This window comes from Amblyomma maculatum, chromosome 5 (genome assembly GCF_055883805.1).
Source record: "Amblyomma maculatum isolate TAMU_Amacu chromosome 5, ASM5588380v1, whole genome shotgun sequence".
Classification (NCBI taxonomy): Eukaryota; Metazoa; Arthropoda; class Arachnida; order Ixodida; family Ixodidae; genus Amblyomma; species Amblyomma maculatum.
In genome coordinates, this window is record NC_139348.1 from 35,126,045 (window position 1) to 35,143,036 (window position 16,992).

Sequence of the window (16,992 nt, forward strand, 5' to 3'; positions counted from 1 at the left end):
AGAGGGATGAAGCATGAGGCTACGCTCGTTACAGAAAGGAGGAGGAGAGTAGCGGCACCCCAGCTGTGCACGCGCCAGCGTGGAGAGCTGACCAAGTGGAGCAGGAAAACGCCTGCCTGCCTTGCATGCGCCGACATGATAATGGATTCTCAATAGAACGTCGGTGAACTTTGATGCGTTCAACGGAACAATTGTTGGGTTGATGCAAGTCACATGCAGCCATAGCTTTCGCTCCACATTCGATTCAGCAGCGTTGAACCCTTCTAATGTTTTTTTACTCGATTTAGACTGGCTGCATGGGATCTTGACTAGTCCATTTGGATGCAATGTGTAATTGTAAAAAATCAAATGGTTACAAATTCTCCCCCACCGCTGCATGGCCCACTGCTATCCACTGGCCCTATATACTCCACCTAGAGGCAGGCGGGCGGGCGGGCGGTTAGGCAGGCAGGCAAGCAGAGGCAGAGGCAGGCGGGCGGTTAGGCAGGCAGGCAGGCAGACGCAGGCAGAGGCAGGCGGGCGGGCGGGCGGTTAGGCAGGCAGGCAGGCAGAGGCAGGCAGAGGCAGGCGGGCGGTTAGGAAGGCAGGCAGGCAGAGGCAGAGGCAGGCAGAGGCAGGCGGGCGGTTAGGCAGGCAGGCAGGCAGAGGCAGGCGGGCGGGCGGGCGGTTAGGCAGGCAGGCAGGCAGAGGCAGGCGGGCGGGCGGGCGGTTAGGCAGGCAGGCAGGCGGGCGGTTAGGAAGGCAGGCAGGCAGAGGCAGAGGCAGGCAGAGGCAGGCGGGCGGTTAGGCAGGCAGGCAGGCAGAGGCAGGCGGGCGGGCGGGCGGTTAGGCAGGCAGGCAGGCAGAGGCAGGCGGGCGGGCGGGCGGTTAGGCAGGCAGGCAGAGGCAGAGGCAGGCGGGCGGGCGGGCGGTTAGGCAGGCAGGCAGGCAGAGGCAGGCGGGCGGGCGGGCGGTTAGGCAGGCAGGCAGGCAGAGGCAGAGGCAGGCGGGCGGGCGGGCGGTTAGGCAAGCAGAGGCAGGCGGGCGGGCGGGCGGGCGGTTAGGCAGGCAGGCAGGCAGAGGCAGGCGGGCGGGCGGGCGGTTAGGCAGGCAGAGGCAGGCGGGCGGGCGGGCGGCTAGGCAGGCAGAGGCAGGCGGGCGGGCGGGCGGTTAGGCAGGCAGAGGCAGGCGGGCGGGCGGGCGGTTAGGCAGGCAGAGGCAGGCAGAGGCAGGCGGGCGGGCGGGCGGTTAGGCAGGCAGAGGCAGGCGGGCGGGCGGTTAGGCAGGCAGAGGCAGGCGGGCGGGCGGGCGGAGGCAGGCAGAGGCAGAGGCAGGCAGAGGCAGAAGCAGGCAGAGGCAGAGGCAGAGACAGGCAGAGGCAGAGACAGGCAGAGACAGAGGCAGGCAGAGGCAGAGGCAGGTAGAGGCAGAGGCAGAGGCAGGCAGGCAGGCAGAGGCAGAGGCAGGCAGAGGCACAGGCAGGCAGAGGCAGAGGCACAGGCAGGCAGAGGCACAGGCAGGCAGATGCAGAGGCAGGCAGAGGCAGAGGCAGGCAGAGGCAGAGGCAGGCAGAGGCAGAGACAGAGGCAGGCAGGCAGGCAGGCAGGCAGGCAGGCAGGTAGGGCAGGCAAGCAGGCAGGCAGGCAGGCAGGCAGGCAGGTAGTTGGGTAGGTAGGTAGGTGTGTTGCCGTGTAGAGTCCGTGCGGTGTTGGCCGAATTCATCTCTCCATTCAGATCAACTTTTTCAACTGGGGTGCTTTAACTGTAAGGCAATCATTTGACAGCTCCGATAACCCAACGATTTCATGCTGAATGGCTCCCACTTGAACACAGCTGACGAAACTATGCTGATGCAGCAACCCAAACCTGGACACCATCCTAAACCCATTTGTGTAGATAGCAGCACCCCCCTTTTGATGGAAATTGTGCAGCTCTGTCAGTGTGCAGTAATCCTGAATAAAAGCCTTGTCAAGATCAGAATCTTGGCAGCCACAATTTGAGCTATTGCTACAATCTGCCTCAACTTCCAAGACTTACTGTTTTCATGCTCCTCAAGTGCTACATGTGTCCCTCCTGAGCAAATATGCATAATGTTCAAATAGTCACTTCCTGTGGTTAAGCAGTCCAAGTGGCGCTGCAGCAGCAGCATGTTGAAGCAGTGACACACAATAGACTAAAGGACAGCATCCCTGCCAGCAATTTCATCCGGTGCAGTAGGAAATGCACTACAAAGGTCCTCGGGCCTACGTGGGTCACAGGTCACCCCCCTTTTACCTAGAGGTGTTTTTGGCGATCAGAAAGAGTTGTTTTAGATGCAGTTTTTCAAAAATAACCCATGATAAAGAGAGTGTCTGTCAGGGAAATGTGCTGGTTGTCAATTGTATTTCCATATTAAACCCTGGTTTCGATAACCCTCGTTTCAAAGGCACCTGAATGCATAGCTGCTCATTTCCTACATTCACCGTCGTGGTGTCATGCTTGTCGAGCAGATATATTCTCATGACAATCCACAAGCTTGACCTCAGCTCAGCCAAAAAACAGTCTTGGCCAAAGCAAAGAAAGCACGAACACACCTATCCCTCATATCAACTGAAGCAAGAAAACCCAGAACACAAATGTTTGTGTACCTACACATACAAGCCTAAATAACCACACTTCCATGAAGTACACGTCAAAACATTAAAGCTTACTGTGCTAGGTTTTTGATACAGCACAATAACCAGCACAATAGATAAAAAGCAAAAGCTTACCTAAGTACAACAGACCTTAGTAACACGTCTCAGGAGAGAGCACACAGGTCACTAAAATGACACAAGCTGCACATAGACTCACACATTCCCATTATTTTGCAACATGTATTCTGTCAATGTTGCACATTTGCCCCAATTATTGACACCACAATGCACTGAATATTTCATCAATTTATTTACCATTGGTGTATACAGCTGCTCATGACGGTTTACACAAGAAGAATAGAGACCACTCATCAAGAAGGCACCTTTTGTATTAGGGAGAACATAGCCAGCGCTTCTATGTACATATGCGCGGTTACAACGTATTCTTGATTACCAGCGGCTTCCCCCATGGTTTGGCTACACACAGCTACTATTGGGCATGTATCCATTTTGTAAAAATATCTTACACGTAAAATACTCTCTGCCCAAACACTTCAGGCTACTGCAGCGCATGCACCCATGAACATCGCACATACCTACGGATAGAACAAGCTGTCAGGCTAGTTGATGTTGCATTGCATTGGTCAACAGTGCTTAGACACACAAAATAAGCGTTTGTGTCGACAATTTTTCTGTTCTGACATCATGTGTGAAAGTTCTGTTGACCAATATGATGCAAATATACGTGCCGCCATTTCTTGTTCCTCACTGCTCTGATTTGTGAATGATTTATGCGCTGGTATTCGAAAGGTGCCATTTGTTCACAACTTGTCTCTCAATCAATGCACATCGGAAAGGGGGAACAATCGAAACAAGGAAGGCAGTTCGAGGTAGCTCTTGTACCTGAAGTGACGCCAACTACTTGCATAATTAAAATACGTCAGTTATAAATATTGCTACAACAAAAACCAAAGACTCGCACAAGCAGTTCAAGAATGCACCAAAATGCTGTCTCTTAGCTGCAAGAAAGGACATGGTTGCTAGATTCACAAGGAAATTCGTCAGATTTCACAGCCTGCTTCAGTTAACACCACCTATGATCAGCTATAATAGTACCAAAAACAGGAGTGCAGTACACTGCGTACTTGCACTAGGATGCTGTGAGGTGCTGTAAATCTCATCATTGACTGCAATGTGACAAGCATTTGTGAATATATATATATATATATATATATAGACAGCACCGCAAGTTCCTGAAAGCATTTTACAAGCCCAACAGATGCAACAAAAAGAAAGCAAGATCAGCTCATATTGGAAAAACCATAATGCAATCAGTGCAAGGTTGAATAAGAGGAGCACATGAAAACCAAGAAGTCACATAAATCAATCTAATGCCAACTTCTCGGTGGCCCTGGATTAAGTTGCTCACTGTATAACAACAAATCTACCCGCGCCATTGAAATGGAGGTCTGGATGCTGTGAAGAAATATGAGCACAAAACCCAGTACATGATTTGGAAGACTTGAGGGATGGTTGAAATAAAACAGCATCACAGTCACAAGGTTGAAGGTGCTCACTACATACAAAAAGGAAAAAAAAAATGTTAGCTCCGAGGTAATGACCGACTCAGAACTACAAGAAGGAGAAGTATTGAGAAGAATGCTGCTTGGACACTCTATATATGAATGTATATAGTGGGTCACCAAAGTGGCACACCGCGTCAAACAACACACGCCACTCATGGTCAGAAGGATCAACTTTTGATCCCGGCTAATGGAATGAAAGATTGTTGCACCAACACATAAGAGTCCGTTTCCTACTCTTGCATCGTTTCCAACCCTAAATCAGCTTGCAGGCAGGCTAGTCAGTAAAACACAGATGCTCTCCAAGTTCAATGACACAACGTGGCTATCTTAGAGGCATGTTTGACAGACACGTGAGAGATAACTTTAAAGCAAACCTGCCATAATGACATGCCTACAGACTGTGGGAATGTGCTACAGGCAGTCATGTTGGTAGCTGGTGAATTAAAACAGAAATCTTCCCCATAGCATTTTGCAAAAGTTAGGCTTAAGAATGAAATACTGCAAATATCAGCAGATAAATCATTCTCCTGGAATTACCACGGGTCTGTGTCTTTGTTAACAAAGTGCCTAAAGAAAGTCTTGCAGAATTCTAGAAGGTCAAGATCCGTCCCAGAGAAGGTAGCACCCGAGCTTGTAGAATCTGGAAAGAAAGAAAAAATATTACTGCTGGAAAGCTGTTGCTACAATATGAAGTAACACATCTTTGGGTACATAGTGTGTCTGTTTCAAACAAGCTCACATTCTATTAACTATTGTCAAAATGTTCTCCAACAAGATTATGCCATATCAAAGTCGTATCAATGCATTTAAGTTCTCATTCTTTCCACAAACTATTGCAGAATGGAATGTGCTTCTGGATGAGACAGTGTGTGCACCCAATTTTTCATGTGTCATAGGAAACATTACATGAATCTGTTTCAGACGATTCTTCCACTGCACTGTTATATGCATGCGTAAAACATTTTCTAATCAGATATTTCACACTTTGTATTAAATGCACTGTTATCTCCTTTAGTTATAATAGAAGTGCATTGTCTTTTAGTGGCAAAACTAATTTCTTGCCCCTGTTTACATTCTTTTCTTTTCAATGTTCGTGTTTGTAATTAACCTCTCTACGATAATGCCCAATGGCTGCTGCAGGTATTTGTAATACACTTATAAAAATAAACAGGAGCCCGGTTCAATGCACTGCACTTCTCCGATACAGTTCGCCTTGGTGAAGTGTATTGGAGTGATTGAACTGGCAGAGTGTATTGAAAGGTAGTCCGAAATGTATTAACTGTAACATCCCAGAGACAGTCCAGCATGTGACTTCAAGTGATTTCAATACACTAAAGCGAGGAAGGTCCTTGAAATTACTCTCAGAGTTAAACATTTGCCCTCCCCCTACGGAAGCTGATGCCTCTCTCTACGAAGATGCACTGATGGCTTACTTGCAGTAAAGGCTGTTTTCATGTTTTTTACATGAAATAGGGCCATATTCCCCACTTGTGACACACGTTTGCACTGCAGTGTGGATCATGCATGTGCATATGAGCTTGTGCCGAGACATGTTCTTGTGTTCTGTGGGCTTCCTCGCAATTGGTGCCTAGTGTGCGTGCATATGCGTTTGTGCCAGAATGAGCATGCAGAGCTCTTCTCGGCGACTGTGTGCAGTGTGCAATGACAAGTGGTGTGTGTGAAAGATCTGCTGCATGTTCTACATGATGATTCCACGCAAGACGAGTGCCGCACGGCTCAGTGTGTGTGTGAAGTCTCTCCTATTATTCGGGCCATCGGAAGTAATTTACTGAAGCATGACATCACGAGTCCTCGTCTGCACCTTAACTCCAAACTTGCTTCCCCTTTATCCATTCCCCACTTTCATAAAATTACTTGTTAACAGTGTATCCACAAGCATTAGCTCAATATGAAAGGGAGCAACCACAAGGGAGCTTGCACAAAAACATGAAATTATTCATTACTCCTCCAGTAAAGTGAAAAATTACTTTTGGGTAATTTTGGGTAACGAACAGAAATCTGTGCTTTGCACGAGTTGTCTGTGCATGTGCAAAATGATGCAAAATGTGCACATGATGGAACCAATCTGTATGGCATAGCCCCTCCCATAGCAAACGCATGAAAAGCGGCCAAAATGGCATTGCCACTGCCATGTCTTCATGTGAACTGAGAGCGATGATGAAAACTTCATGAAGAGTTAAGCAACATTAAAGGCTCTCAAGTGTGTATTGTTCGGCAAAGCAACACAAAGTATGCAGCAGTGTACGAGCTACTTGCTCCAGCCCTGTCTTGTTTTCTAGTTCTGTTTTTTATCGCATACTAGCCCAGAATATGCATTCATTAAGTAGCTGTCCTGCGTTCTTCTACTGTTCGAGTGTCTGCTACAGATGACTGTCCATTTTGTTTCCTATTCCCAGTCAGCTTTCTGTGGCTCTGCAGCCCTCTGTCCCTATGACACGGGCAGTGGGGTTGTTCAGTGTTTGATTTTGGGGTGTGGTGATGGGAAGGGTCAAGAAGCTGTAGAGATGCTAGTGCTGAAGTAGGTGAATCCCCACTGGAGATGGACAGTCTCATCTTTCTCCCTTTCTTGTGAAGTCTTGGCAGCAGAGTCCCAGGGTGCTATTCAGGAGTATATACAGCTCCCACATGATGTGAGAGATAACTTCCTCTCTCATGAAGATGTTACAAAACAAAAAAAAACATTCTTGTAGCACATAAATATTGGGTAATTATTTATTGACTGCTCAAGCTCTGTTCCCTTTCATATTGCATGACCCTGTAGAGGCTAATGAACATTCTCCTCAACATGCACATGATATTTTATTCTACATCAAGATAAATTAGCAGGCTTCAGAAATACTGCATTATTCTGCCAAAAAGGCAAAAGACCCTTAAAAGCCCGATGGGATGTTGAGGAATAGCAGCCATCCAGTGCATGAGGAGCAATGTGCTCATAGTAGTTCCTGGCCACCTCACCTTTGTCTTGACGACCTCGCCATCGACGGTGATGGTGCTGTCGGTGAAGGCCTCCAGGCGGAAAGCACGCACGGGGATGAGGCGCACAAACGGAAGGTCCACATGCTCTCCGGCCTCCTGTGCCTTGAAGTAGCTCAGCACTTGGATGCGCGACGCATCACCACGGATGAGCAGCAGCCAGGCAATGCCGTCGTCCAGGCGTGACTCGGGTGCGATGAACAGGTTGGTGCCCAGGTGGCTGACCATGCTTGAGTAGCAGATGATGAAGCGACCCTCCTCCACCGTCCAGTCATCTGGCACTGGATCCGTCAGAGCTGGGAAGCCATCTGGTGGTGACAGCACAGGCTCCTGTCAGGGTGCGGAAGGCTGTGCTTTAATTCACGGACAGCATCATGCAGAAAAGCTGTTTGTATGCAAACGAAGAAAAAGAAACAATCACCCAGTGGCACTCAGCAAGAGTTGAAAGACAGCAGCAGTGCCCTAGAAGTGCCTCTGCTCTACAGAAAAACAAAGTGCTACTACAGTCAACGCACGCACAAAAAAAGAATTACTACAGTAAAGCTTATAGCAGCTTAGCACATCAGTATAGCAGCTTAGCGCATCAATCAGCATGAGCTGATAGAGAGCCACGCACATAGTTCTCCTGCAACAGTGATGGCAAAATGATCACTCACGTCGCTACTAACTGGCCGTATACATCAGGGGCAATTTTGTGACTAGCTTTTGGCTAAGCTGCAAGGAATCACCATGTGAATGCTGTAAATGAGACTCTGCTGTTTTGCGTGCATCCCGTTGGGTACCTTCAAGTGGCGCCATAAATTAGCGATAGATGTAGCGTTGACAAAAACACATTTTTGTGGCCATTTATAAAGCCCCTCCCCCACAATCGAAGCTCTCAGTCTGGGAGAAGAGGTGCACTAGCCGAGCGGGAGAAGTCACGCGTTTCCATTCTGCTGCCTTTCAAAGTCTTGTTACGCGACCCATCCGCAGAGGGGGGAGAATGCAAAGCGTGAATACCTCAGGGGCACTATCAATGCCGTTTCAGTCGATAAGGGTGCTTTTTTATTTACGTTTTTTTTTTTTTTGCTATGGCTTCACTTTCTCTAGCGTCACTGTTTCTCCGAGGAGACCACCTTAAACATTAAAAGATGCAGTTTCGCACTGTAGAGCAGGAACCAACTGACCAGAATTGTTTTTCTTCAGCATTATGCGCCAAGTTTAAGCTTCTTAAGTAAGCACTGTGCCCCTCCAGCTACAAATAACCTGTTAAAAGTCATGCTGAGAGCAACTGCATAGTATTAGAACGTGACACTGTGAAAATGCATTGCGCACTGGAAAAAGTTTTGAAAGAGCTTTACCTCAGCATGGTTAGGCTTTAACACTGCACCATGCATAATGTACAATCATACGCGAAGCCAAAAGCAACATCAGTAGCTTCACAGCATGAGCCACTCGGTCCGCAACTAAATTCTTCTTGATATGCCTTATGTTCTTCGCAAATACAGCCGCCGACCAATTTTTTGAACGACTGCACAATAAAAACATCGCTTTGTTTACTGAGCGGCTTAAAAAAATCCGGTCAATCTGTTTCTGCATCAATGTCCTCGTTTTCACAGCTGGTCTCCTCTCCGGCGTGACGGTGAGAAAAACCGTGCAACGATCTGAGCGGTGCGATATTCAAACAGAAAGAGGTGCGGGACATGAAACCGTGGACAGGCAGGGGCCCACGGCACAGGCCGCCTGATTTCAGGGAGTAAGAAGTCTATTAACTCACCATTGCTAGTGATGCCTGCTATTGAGAGTACCCTAATCACATAATAAAGCCACCCCTCCACATTGGCGCTAACAATTTGCAAAACAAGAAAAAACTTATAGTCGCTAGCACATCCCTCCATTTCGCCCAGCTCATCCGGTTGTGCAAGCCTGATTTTCAGTATGTTCGCTTTATTAAACCGCAGTTGAGATGGGCATCGCCCACTGCCACAAAATCATTAGAACGCATGATAGCAGCAAATGCATTTTGAAGTGAATGATGCTAAAAGCCGCCATCATGATTGCGGCTGACCGCGTGCTTCCGTTGATGACTGATGGGTGGAAGGATGGAGGACTCAAGCAAAAAAAAAGATCTCAATTTCTTCCATCGTAATGAACCCTCCCCTCAAACTGACACCAATTTTTCTTCAAAAAAGTGAGTTTATTATGCCAATGAATACATAGGGTGTGTGAAATGCATGCAACGTGGGCTCGAAGTTGCAAAAAAACAAAATGGCCGCACTTTTGCGATGGTTTTTCATTGGTTTCGAGCTGCGAAACCAAGGCCGAAAATCTAATGAGGAAAGTTTCCATCCTCTGAAATTTTGGTTGGCATTATACACTGACTCTATGGAGTTCATAAATGGTGCAATGCCAGAGTCCGAATAATCAGGCAGGTTCGGAAAGCAAGGCGTCTGAAAAGTCGGTCAGCAACTGTACTGGGTACAGCAGAGCTCTTTGCTCTCATCTTTCTCAGCTCCAAAGTTTTAGAGGTCAAATAATGTTGCTGTGAGCACAGCTGATGATTCAGTCTTCAGGAAATTCAGAGGCCCACTGAAGCATCGTGTTCCGAAAAGCAACCGATGCACGTAAATATAGTAGAAGAAATCAGCAATGGCCTCCATACCACACAGGTGGCATGTGTGCTGCATAAGTGGTGCTCGAGGACATGTTGAGCAGCTGAGCATCTTCCGAGGTTGACGTGAGGTTCAGTAAACGGAAACTAGCACATTTACGACTGCCTGGGATATTGTGCCAGATGGCCTCACTGCCCTTGGAATGCATTTCGGGCTTTCCTGCAGTCAGCTCAGCTTTGCAAGTAGCAGTGAAATGTGGCCTTGGCCACATGCTAACACAATTTTCTCGATAGGTGCCAAAGTTCAAAAACATTTGTTGCGCTAAGCTAGGCTTTGCGCATCAATCAGCATGATGCTGACTGGCACTTGCTGCCAAAATGTGTGGAGTGGTAGAAAGTTCTACGCATCTGGGCCCATAGCATAGACGGCGGACTTTGCTCTCTCTCCCTGCTTTCTCCTAAAGCAATAACAGAGCAGTCCGAAAAGTTGTCGGCACCAGTGGCATGAAACAGCTGCTCAAACGTGCCTGCATGGTCTTTCTTTGGGACAGACTTGTGCAAGAATTGAAGTTGATGAAGAGTGCGATGCACAGCGAAAGAAAGTGATTGTTTAGCACGTGCGATGCCAGGCTTAGTTGCCCAATTCACCATCCTGGGAAACTGATGTGTTCACTTGGCTGTGAGTTACAAACACTTCTGCAGCCATATGCTATTTTTATGTCAGCATTCGCTTGATTTATTATACGCCTATTACACATGGCGCGTGATGTCACACTGTGCCGAGAGCAGGGATGCTTCAGTGTCTCAGTGGTTCAGACCAGACATTCACTGGCACGCAAGTTTTCATTCTGTGCGTTAGTGAAAATGCGAGAATATTCGTGTGAACAGATAGCAGCCAATTGCTCTGTTTAGCTTTAATTCAGTGCTTTCTTTTGGGCCACAACTGCAGAAGAGTGTGTAGGAGAGAACCAGAAGTTGATGCGTTTATACCGTGGCGCATGCACAGAACACAACATTCCGCACCGGCAAATGTCATGGGGGCTTCATTGCCGCAGCATCTCAATGAATTCCCCTCAAGAGCCCCCTTAAAACATAAAAAGATGAATCACTGACCAAAATGCATTATGAATTTATTGTGGTAATAAAAGGTCTTGCTTCACAGTGTAGGGACATAACATTCCAAGGTAAAAAAAAAATGATTTTTCATTTTGATTTTAGCATTACAAATTGCATGAAACAAACTGAAGTTACCTCTTGCATAAAGTGCTGTCATCAGTAGTTAAATATAATACCGTGTGAACACATCTTGGAAAAATATAAGTAAATTTCTTAAGTGTGCAGTGTTCTTTTCTTTCTTCCAGCAGTGGTCGTCATGTTTTACTATATTTTGCACTTAGTACTCCCAGGCACTCTTGAAAAAAAAAGGAACATGCATTTCACATAGCCTATAATGTGCTTTTATCTGCCACTAAATGGCCCCATAGTGTTTTGAATTCCCTGGATGAAGTGGTGACCTACTACAACTTTCATCGACGACTAGTACGTTCCTGTGCCACAACAGCCTTGAGTGTGGAAACTTAACTGGCCACTACTTTACGCTAAAAGTGTAACTGTAAAATTGTAAAACCGTCTTGGAGGAGAGATTTATACTAGTTTTCAGTCATCCCTTTTCTTGGTGTCCAGCTGTAATCGTGGTTGCTGCACATAGTTACTAGCACAGGCTTTCATAGAAATGAGTGTATGCACCAATCGAAAAATTTTTGGTAAAGCTTTTCTGTTGCATTCCTAATAAAACTGTAATGAAATTGATCAGTTTAGGTAGCGAGCTTTCCACTGCATTGAAAAAATTGGATTCAAGCTACAGAGTGTCTTGTCTCTTTGAAAGACGCAGCTCCTGCTGAGCTAGAAAGCACCAACTAGCCAAGAGTGGAGTTGGCCTGTGTTGGTAGGTGACAAAAACACATCTTCTGGGCCCATATTCTAACTTTCGTGTTAATTTCGACCTCATATCTGATAGGTGGAAACACTGGATCTGAACGTGACAGTGCACATTCATTTGAATACCTTCCAGTGCTTATGTCAATCACATTAGGGTGAAAACAGTGAAAAACAATACAAACTCGGAATACGGAACCTCTGCCATAGGAAAGAGAAACTTCATAGTTTGCACAATGTCAGAAAAATGCCTATGAAATTCCTCTTGCCTATGGCAGATAGATTACAGTCCTCTCATAACGAAACAGCTACTGTCCTTGAAAATGGCACTTTTGTAAGATAGGAACCTTAAAAAACAAAATAGTTAAACCCCGTTACAACAGACACTCAAGGGAACCCAAAAAGGTGTCTCTTGTAACCAAAAATTCCTATCAACTCGTATGTGTGACAGTTTTGATTCCCTTATCTAAATTCTGTTCTGTATCTGTGTCTTGTTTTGTTGCACTATGTCAGGAACCAAGAAGGAGTGCCTCCTTATAACTGGGAAGTCAAAATGTCCTTATTATTTAAGCCACTGTCATCACATTCCTGTGTGACAAACAACAGGGACATCTTGACTCCTCAGTAAAGAAGAGGCACTCCTTCTTGGTTCCTGACATATTGCAACAAAACAGGATGCTGATATGGAACAGAATTAAGGGAATCTAAACTGCCACACACATGAGTTGATATGAGTCAGCTGCATTGCATGAGTGTACCTGGGTTAATTGTGTCTCTTATAAATAGTGAAAAAATTACTTTAGGACCTGTAAAAGTTGCCCTTAGTAACAGAGTGTCTCTTGCAACCATGTCTCTTGTATACAATGTTGTTAACATGGCAAACATAGGAAAACCAACCAAACCATTTTTAACTGTCTCTTATAACAGAGTGTCTCTTGTAACCATGTCTCTTGTAATGAGATTTTACGTGTTGCAGTCCGCATTCATTTTACCAAGGAAACAGTGGTGACATGAAAAATATTTTCCCTTGGATTGCTACACTACACTACACTACAACTAGGCTACACTACACAGAGCACTTTTCATTTTTGGCATGACGAGTGTGAATTGTGTGGCAGGATCAACGTGGCCATAAGGGGACAATTAATCAATTTTTATCAAGACAGAAAATTGCCACAGTAGTATCCTTTTCATTAAGCACGCATCTCGAATAGTTTCAGGCTGCAACCAAAATGTGCTCAGACTGTGTAAATATTCCGGCAATAAACAGAAGGATTACGAGGCCACTGCAGAACCTGCACTAGAGAAATGTGAAAGCCCGAGCGCCACTTAGCGTCATTATGCGGGCTCAAAACATGGTGAGGAGGTGGGGGAGTTGCTGGTTTCGTTGGGTTCCACATGATGACGCTGCCACATGATGGTGCTACCACATGAATTCACTGCACAAGAACCGTGGAGGAAATTGACAGGAAACGCATGCTAATTGAACTTAAAATGAAAACCGGACAAAGGATTAAACACAAGAAAGAAGTGAACAGGACTGCGCCCGCCCTGTCCACTTCCTCCTTGTGTTTCATCCTCTGCGTGGTTTTCGTTCTATGTTCATGTATTATTCTTCATCTGCTGCTTTTATAAGCGTAAGTGAATTAAATTACCATAATGTACTCTCCTCGTATGCTACTGGCTCAATTTGAACGTCTGTAATTGGCATGTTCATAATTACTTATGTACACCTCACTACAGAACTCAAAGATACATTTCTAAGAAGTCCATGGCTTCACTAGACGACAAGACGTGCCTATATTCATGTTCAAACTTTGTGGCATGGTGGAAGCGTCCCTGTTTCGAATGCCCAGGTTCAGTTCCCACCCACCCTAGGCCTAAGTTTTTTTTTAATTCACTGACAGATTGAGCAGACACCCTCTGCGGACGACACCACTCATGAGCTGTTAAATGCTTTTGCTATTAAGAAGCTGGTCTGCTCTATACAGTACCTGCTGCTTGGGCCCTGGTGCACGCTCGACAGTGGAGTCAGCCACCAGCTCCAACTCAGGTGGCAACTCCTCGCCCGTAGGCTGTTCGGCCGACCCTGGGACAGCACAGACCGTGGCATTCTCCAAGCTACAGCCATTTACTCCTTCAGGAGGCGTCACATACTCTTTCGAGTGACCCTCCGGAGCACTTTCAGACCTGCAGTGGAACAAAGGGAGTGAAAAAAGATGCGTGAACAAAAGCAAGAACTTGGACAAGAATTGCAGGTCAATACATTTGCGAATTGCTGTGCATCAAAGTAGCGCAGGGTTGAGATTAGCCATTTTGGAGGGCTACACATTAATATTGTATTTATTTGCAATGCCCTTTGATAAAAAAAAATCATAGGGGCGAGCGTAACATAACTGCAGTGCCAAATCCATTGGCACATAAACGACTCTCCTTGTTTATACGAGGCAAGTTGAATTTTTGCAGCTATACAGTAACACACATAAGATATTGGTATGTTCAACGTAGAAACACCATAATTGTCATGAAAAAAAGAGATCCCCTTTGAGGTGATCACATAAACACGGCGTGCACAGACACAGGTGCCGCTTAAAGCCATTATCAAGAGTGGAAGCAGGCTCGAGCATTTTGGAGCAGCTTTGAGAGCAGTAGTAAAGTCACTTTGGAGCAGCTTTAGAGCAACGAAACGAGTTTTGAAGCTTTTGAATTATGTTTTGGAGCATGCTTTCAAGGTAAAACGCCTTTGATAATTGCAGCTTTCTTTTTCTGAAGTAAAAAATTTCCAATCTGATTCCTTTTTATGCAAGCTCAATGCCTTTCCAATTTCGCACTCATCTCTGACATGACAAACGGCCAAAGCATGTAAAGATATATAACATAACACAGGCAGACCTTAGCAAAAACTTGGAACAGACTAGCAGCAAACGTAACACTTGATGGTGCGCTTCATTACTAAACATCTAGTCTGACCTAATGCGTTTACCTATTTTGACTTGATAGATTCAAATCTTTTAGACCACAATAATGTGCCTTGAAAAGCTTGACGCTAGTGCCGCTCCCGTGCTTTTTGCCTACCAAGGGAGTGCAGACTACAGTACGACCTCGATCGTCTTGTCCATTTGTAAATATGGTGGAGGTCGACAAGGGTGGAAGCAGGCTTGAGCATTTCGGAACTTTGGGATATAGATAGATGGCATTGAAGGGTAGCCTTTCCATCCTACAGCTTTTTTTACTTCGCTGCCTACTGCGTGTAGTTCATCATTCTTTGTTTCAGCAATGCTGGGGCTTATTTTTAATATTTTGGCAATAGACCTTGTATGCCTTTCTAACACTCTTGAGAAGCTTCCTATTGATCGACAGCTTTGGCGTGCCAACCCATAACACTTGAAGTTTGGTTTTGTCTGCCATAGGCCTGGCAAGCTTATCATTGACAAAAAGGCTCGATGGTGAAGTACCTGCTTGTTTTCACCACAGAAGCATTAGAATAACTCGTGCAGTTTTTGCAGTTGGACAAGTTTCCTTTCTAATGGCTCACAGTAGTTTGCGCTACCTGCTTCGCTTGCTGACCTCGCTTCTCTCCATCGGCGATTCAAAAGGCTACGTCACATGCACATGCGAGGTGCTACGTTACATGCACAGTGCATTTTTTTTAGCAATTGTCTCCAATCGTCAGTGGCTCATACTAAAATTGCTTGCGAACAAATATTTATTATGCTCCATGCTTTCTTCCCTTACAAAAATTTCATTTATGTTAAGCCCAGTGCAAGATGCTTATATCTTCGCCCCTGGTGCTGTGATATTGTTCCCATGTTCTGCTAAATTTGATGGGAGAACATCAAGGCAGCCAGTTTGGAGCAGTTTTGGAGCAATATTGCATTTTGGAGCAGGATGGAGCAGGGAAAGCAGTTTGGAGCAGAATGAAGCAACAGGAGCAGCACTTCCACCCCTGCATTATACTACCTGTTCCAGGCACTGCATCCACACTTATGGATGAGACCTAAACATTAGCGAATGCTTCATATATGCAAAGCAAACTGTTCTCAAATGTGGATGTGCTTGAATCTTAAAAACAGGTGTACAGCTACAGTGAAACATCGTTTAACAAACAGTTAAAGAAATGGAAAATAGTTCGCTCTATTCATAGTTCGTAATATAAAATTCCACAGAAAATACATGCAAGAGCAGCAAAATTCAATCAGAGAAGGCAAAGCAACTCTGAGGGTGCCTACTTGGGTCACGTCCATTTATTTACGCGCAAAGAACTGCGTTATCGCGGCCTGCTTTTTTGTGTTGATCGCGTTCCATATTACGCCCTGTTCCACAGTTTGCAAACACTCCACAAGGGCAAACCCACTGCTTCGAATAGCACTGCAGTGGCGGTGCAGTAAATTCGATGCAGCAAGCGCTTCTTGTGAAGTCGGAATGTTCTCATCGTCTGCAGGGTCAGCCTGAGCTTCATCTGCGGGATGTTCAGAAATTTCTACAGCGATTTCGGCATCCGTCAGTACAGCCGTGGTCGCCGCGATGTCGTCGCCGCCTACAAAGTCCTATACCAAGGCCGCTCAATGAAGGCCGTGCCTATACAGTCATCGTTGCGGGCACATCACCAACCAAACGCGAAAACTCGTTCCAGGCTCATCGAGCTCGCAAAGCTCTGCCTCTGCTTCGTCGGAATCGTCCCCATCATCACTTGACGCACGGGCCTCTGCTGGAACAAAACCTGCGTGCCGAACGCAGTTGGCAATCGTTTTGCCTTTTACACTGTCCCATGCCGCTTTAATGCTCCCAGCAAGTCGATCTTCAAGTCCTGCATCATAAGAAACTTCACGAGAAGAGTGCCAATCAGTCTCCTCTTGTAAACTGCCTTGAAGGCCCTGATTTTATCTTGAGCTTGGTCTTTAACGTCAGTGCTGTTTTTTTTTTCACGTTCGCCACCATCACAGCACTACGCACACCCGTGCACCACGCTCGACACGACGACCAACGCAGCCTCCGCCGAACGCTACGACGGCCACACCGCGACGCCACTGCTAACACTAAAACCAAAAAACGTGAAAGACTCAAAAACCAAAAAGGTAAAAGCAACATTCGATCGCGCCGCTGCTGAAGTGGTGCTGTCAGCGATTGTGAGATGCGAACAATTTCTTATGGCCTCCGAGATCACTTCCGCACGCACAAACAGGCACGCGGGGGTGATCTTGGAGGCCATAAATTTCTTAGGCTGTCAACTCCCAATGCCGTCGTGGCATCTGTGGCGTTGTCAACGCCTGCAAAGTAGTCCTGCATGTTTGCT

General features: G+C 46.2%; 1 protein-coding gene across 1 annotated transcript in view; it reads right to left on the reverse strand.

The window, feature by feature from the left end:
- Positions 1-2,885: 2,885 nt before the first annotated feature.
- The window catches only part of LOC146188000 (sphingosine kinase 1-like), a 150,631-nt gene continuing 136,524 nt past the window's right edge, over positions 2,886-16,992 (reverse strand). The window contains exons 8-10 of the mRNA XM_084603585.1: positions 13,694-13,889; positions 7,157-7,504; positions 2,886-4,820 (exon numbers count right to left, since the gene is read on the reverse strand). Of these exons, the coding sequence (XP_084459711.1) occupies positions 4,770-4,820; positions 7,157-7,504; positions 13,694-13,889 (595 nt within the window). The 3' untranslated portion in view covers positions 2,886-4,769. The remainder of the gene's footprint in view (positions 4,821-7,156; positions 7,505-13,693; positions 13,890-16,992) is intronic.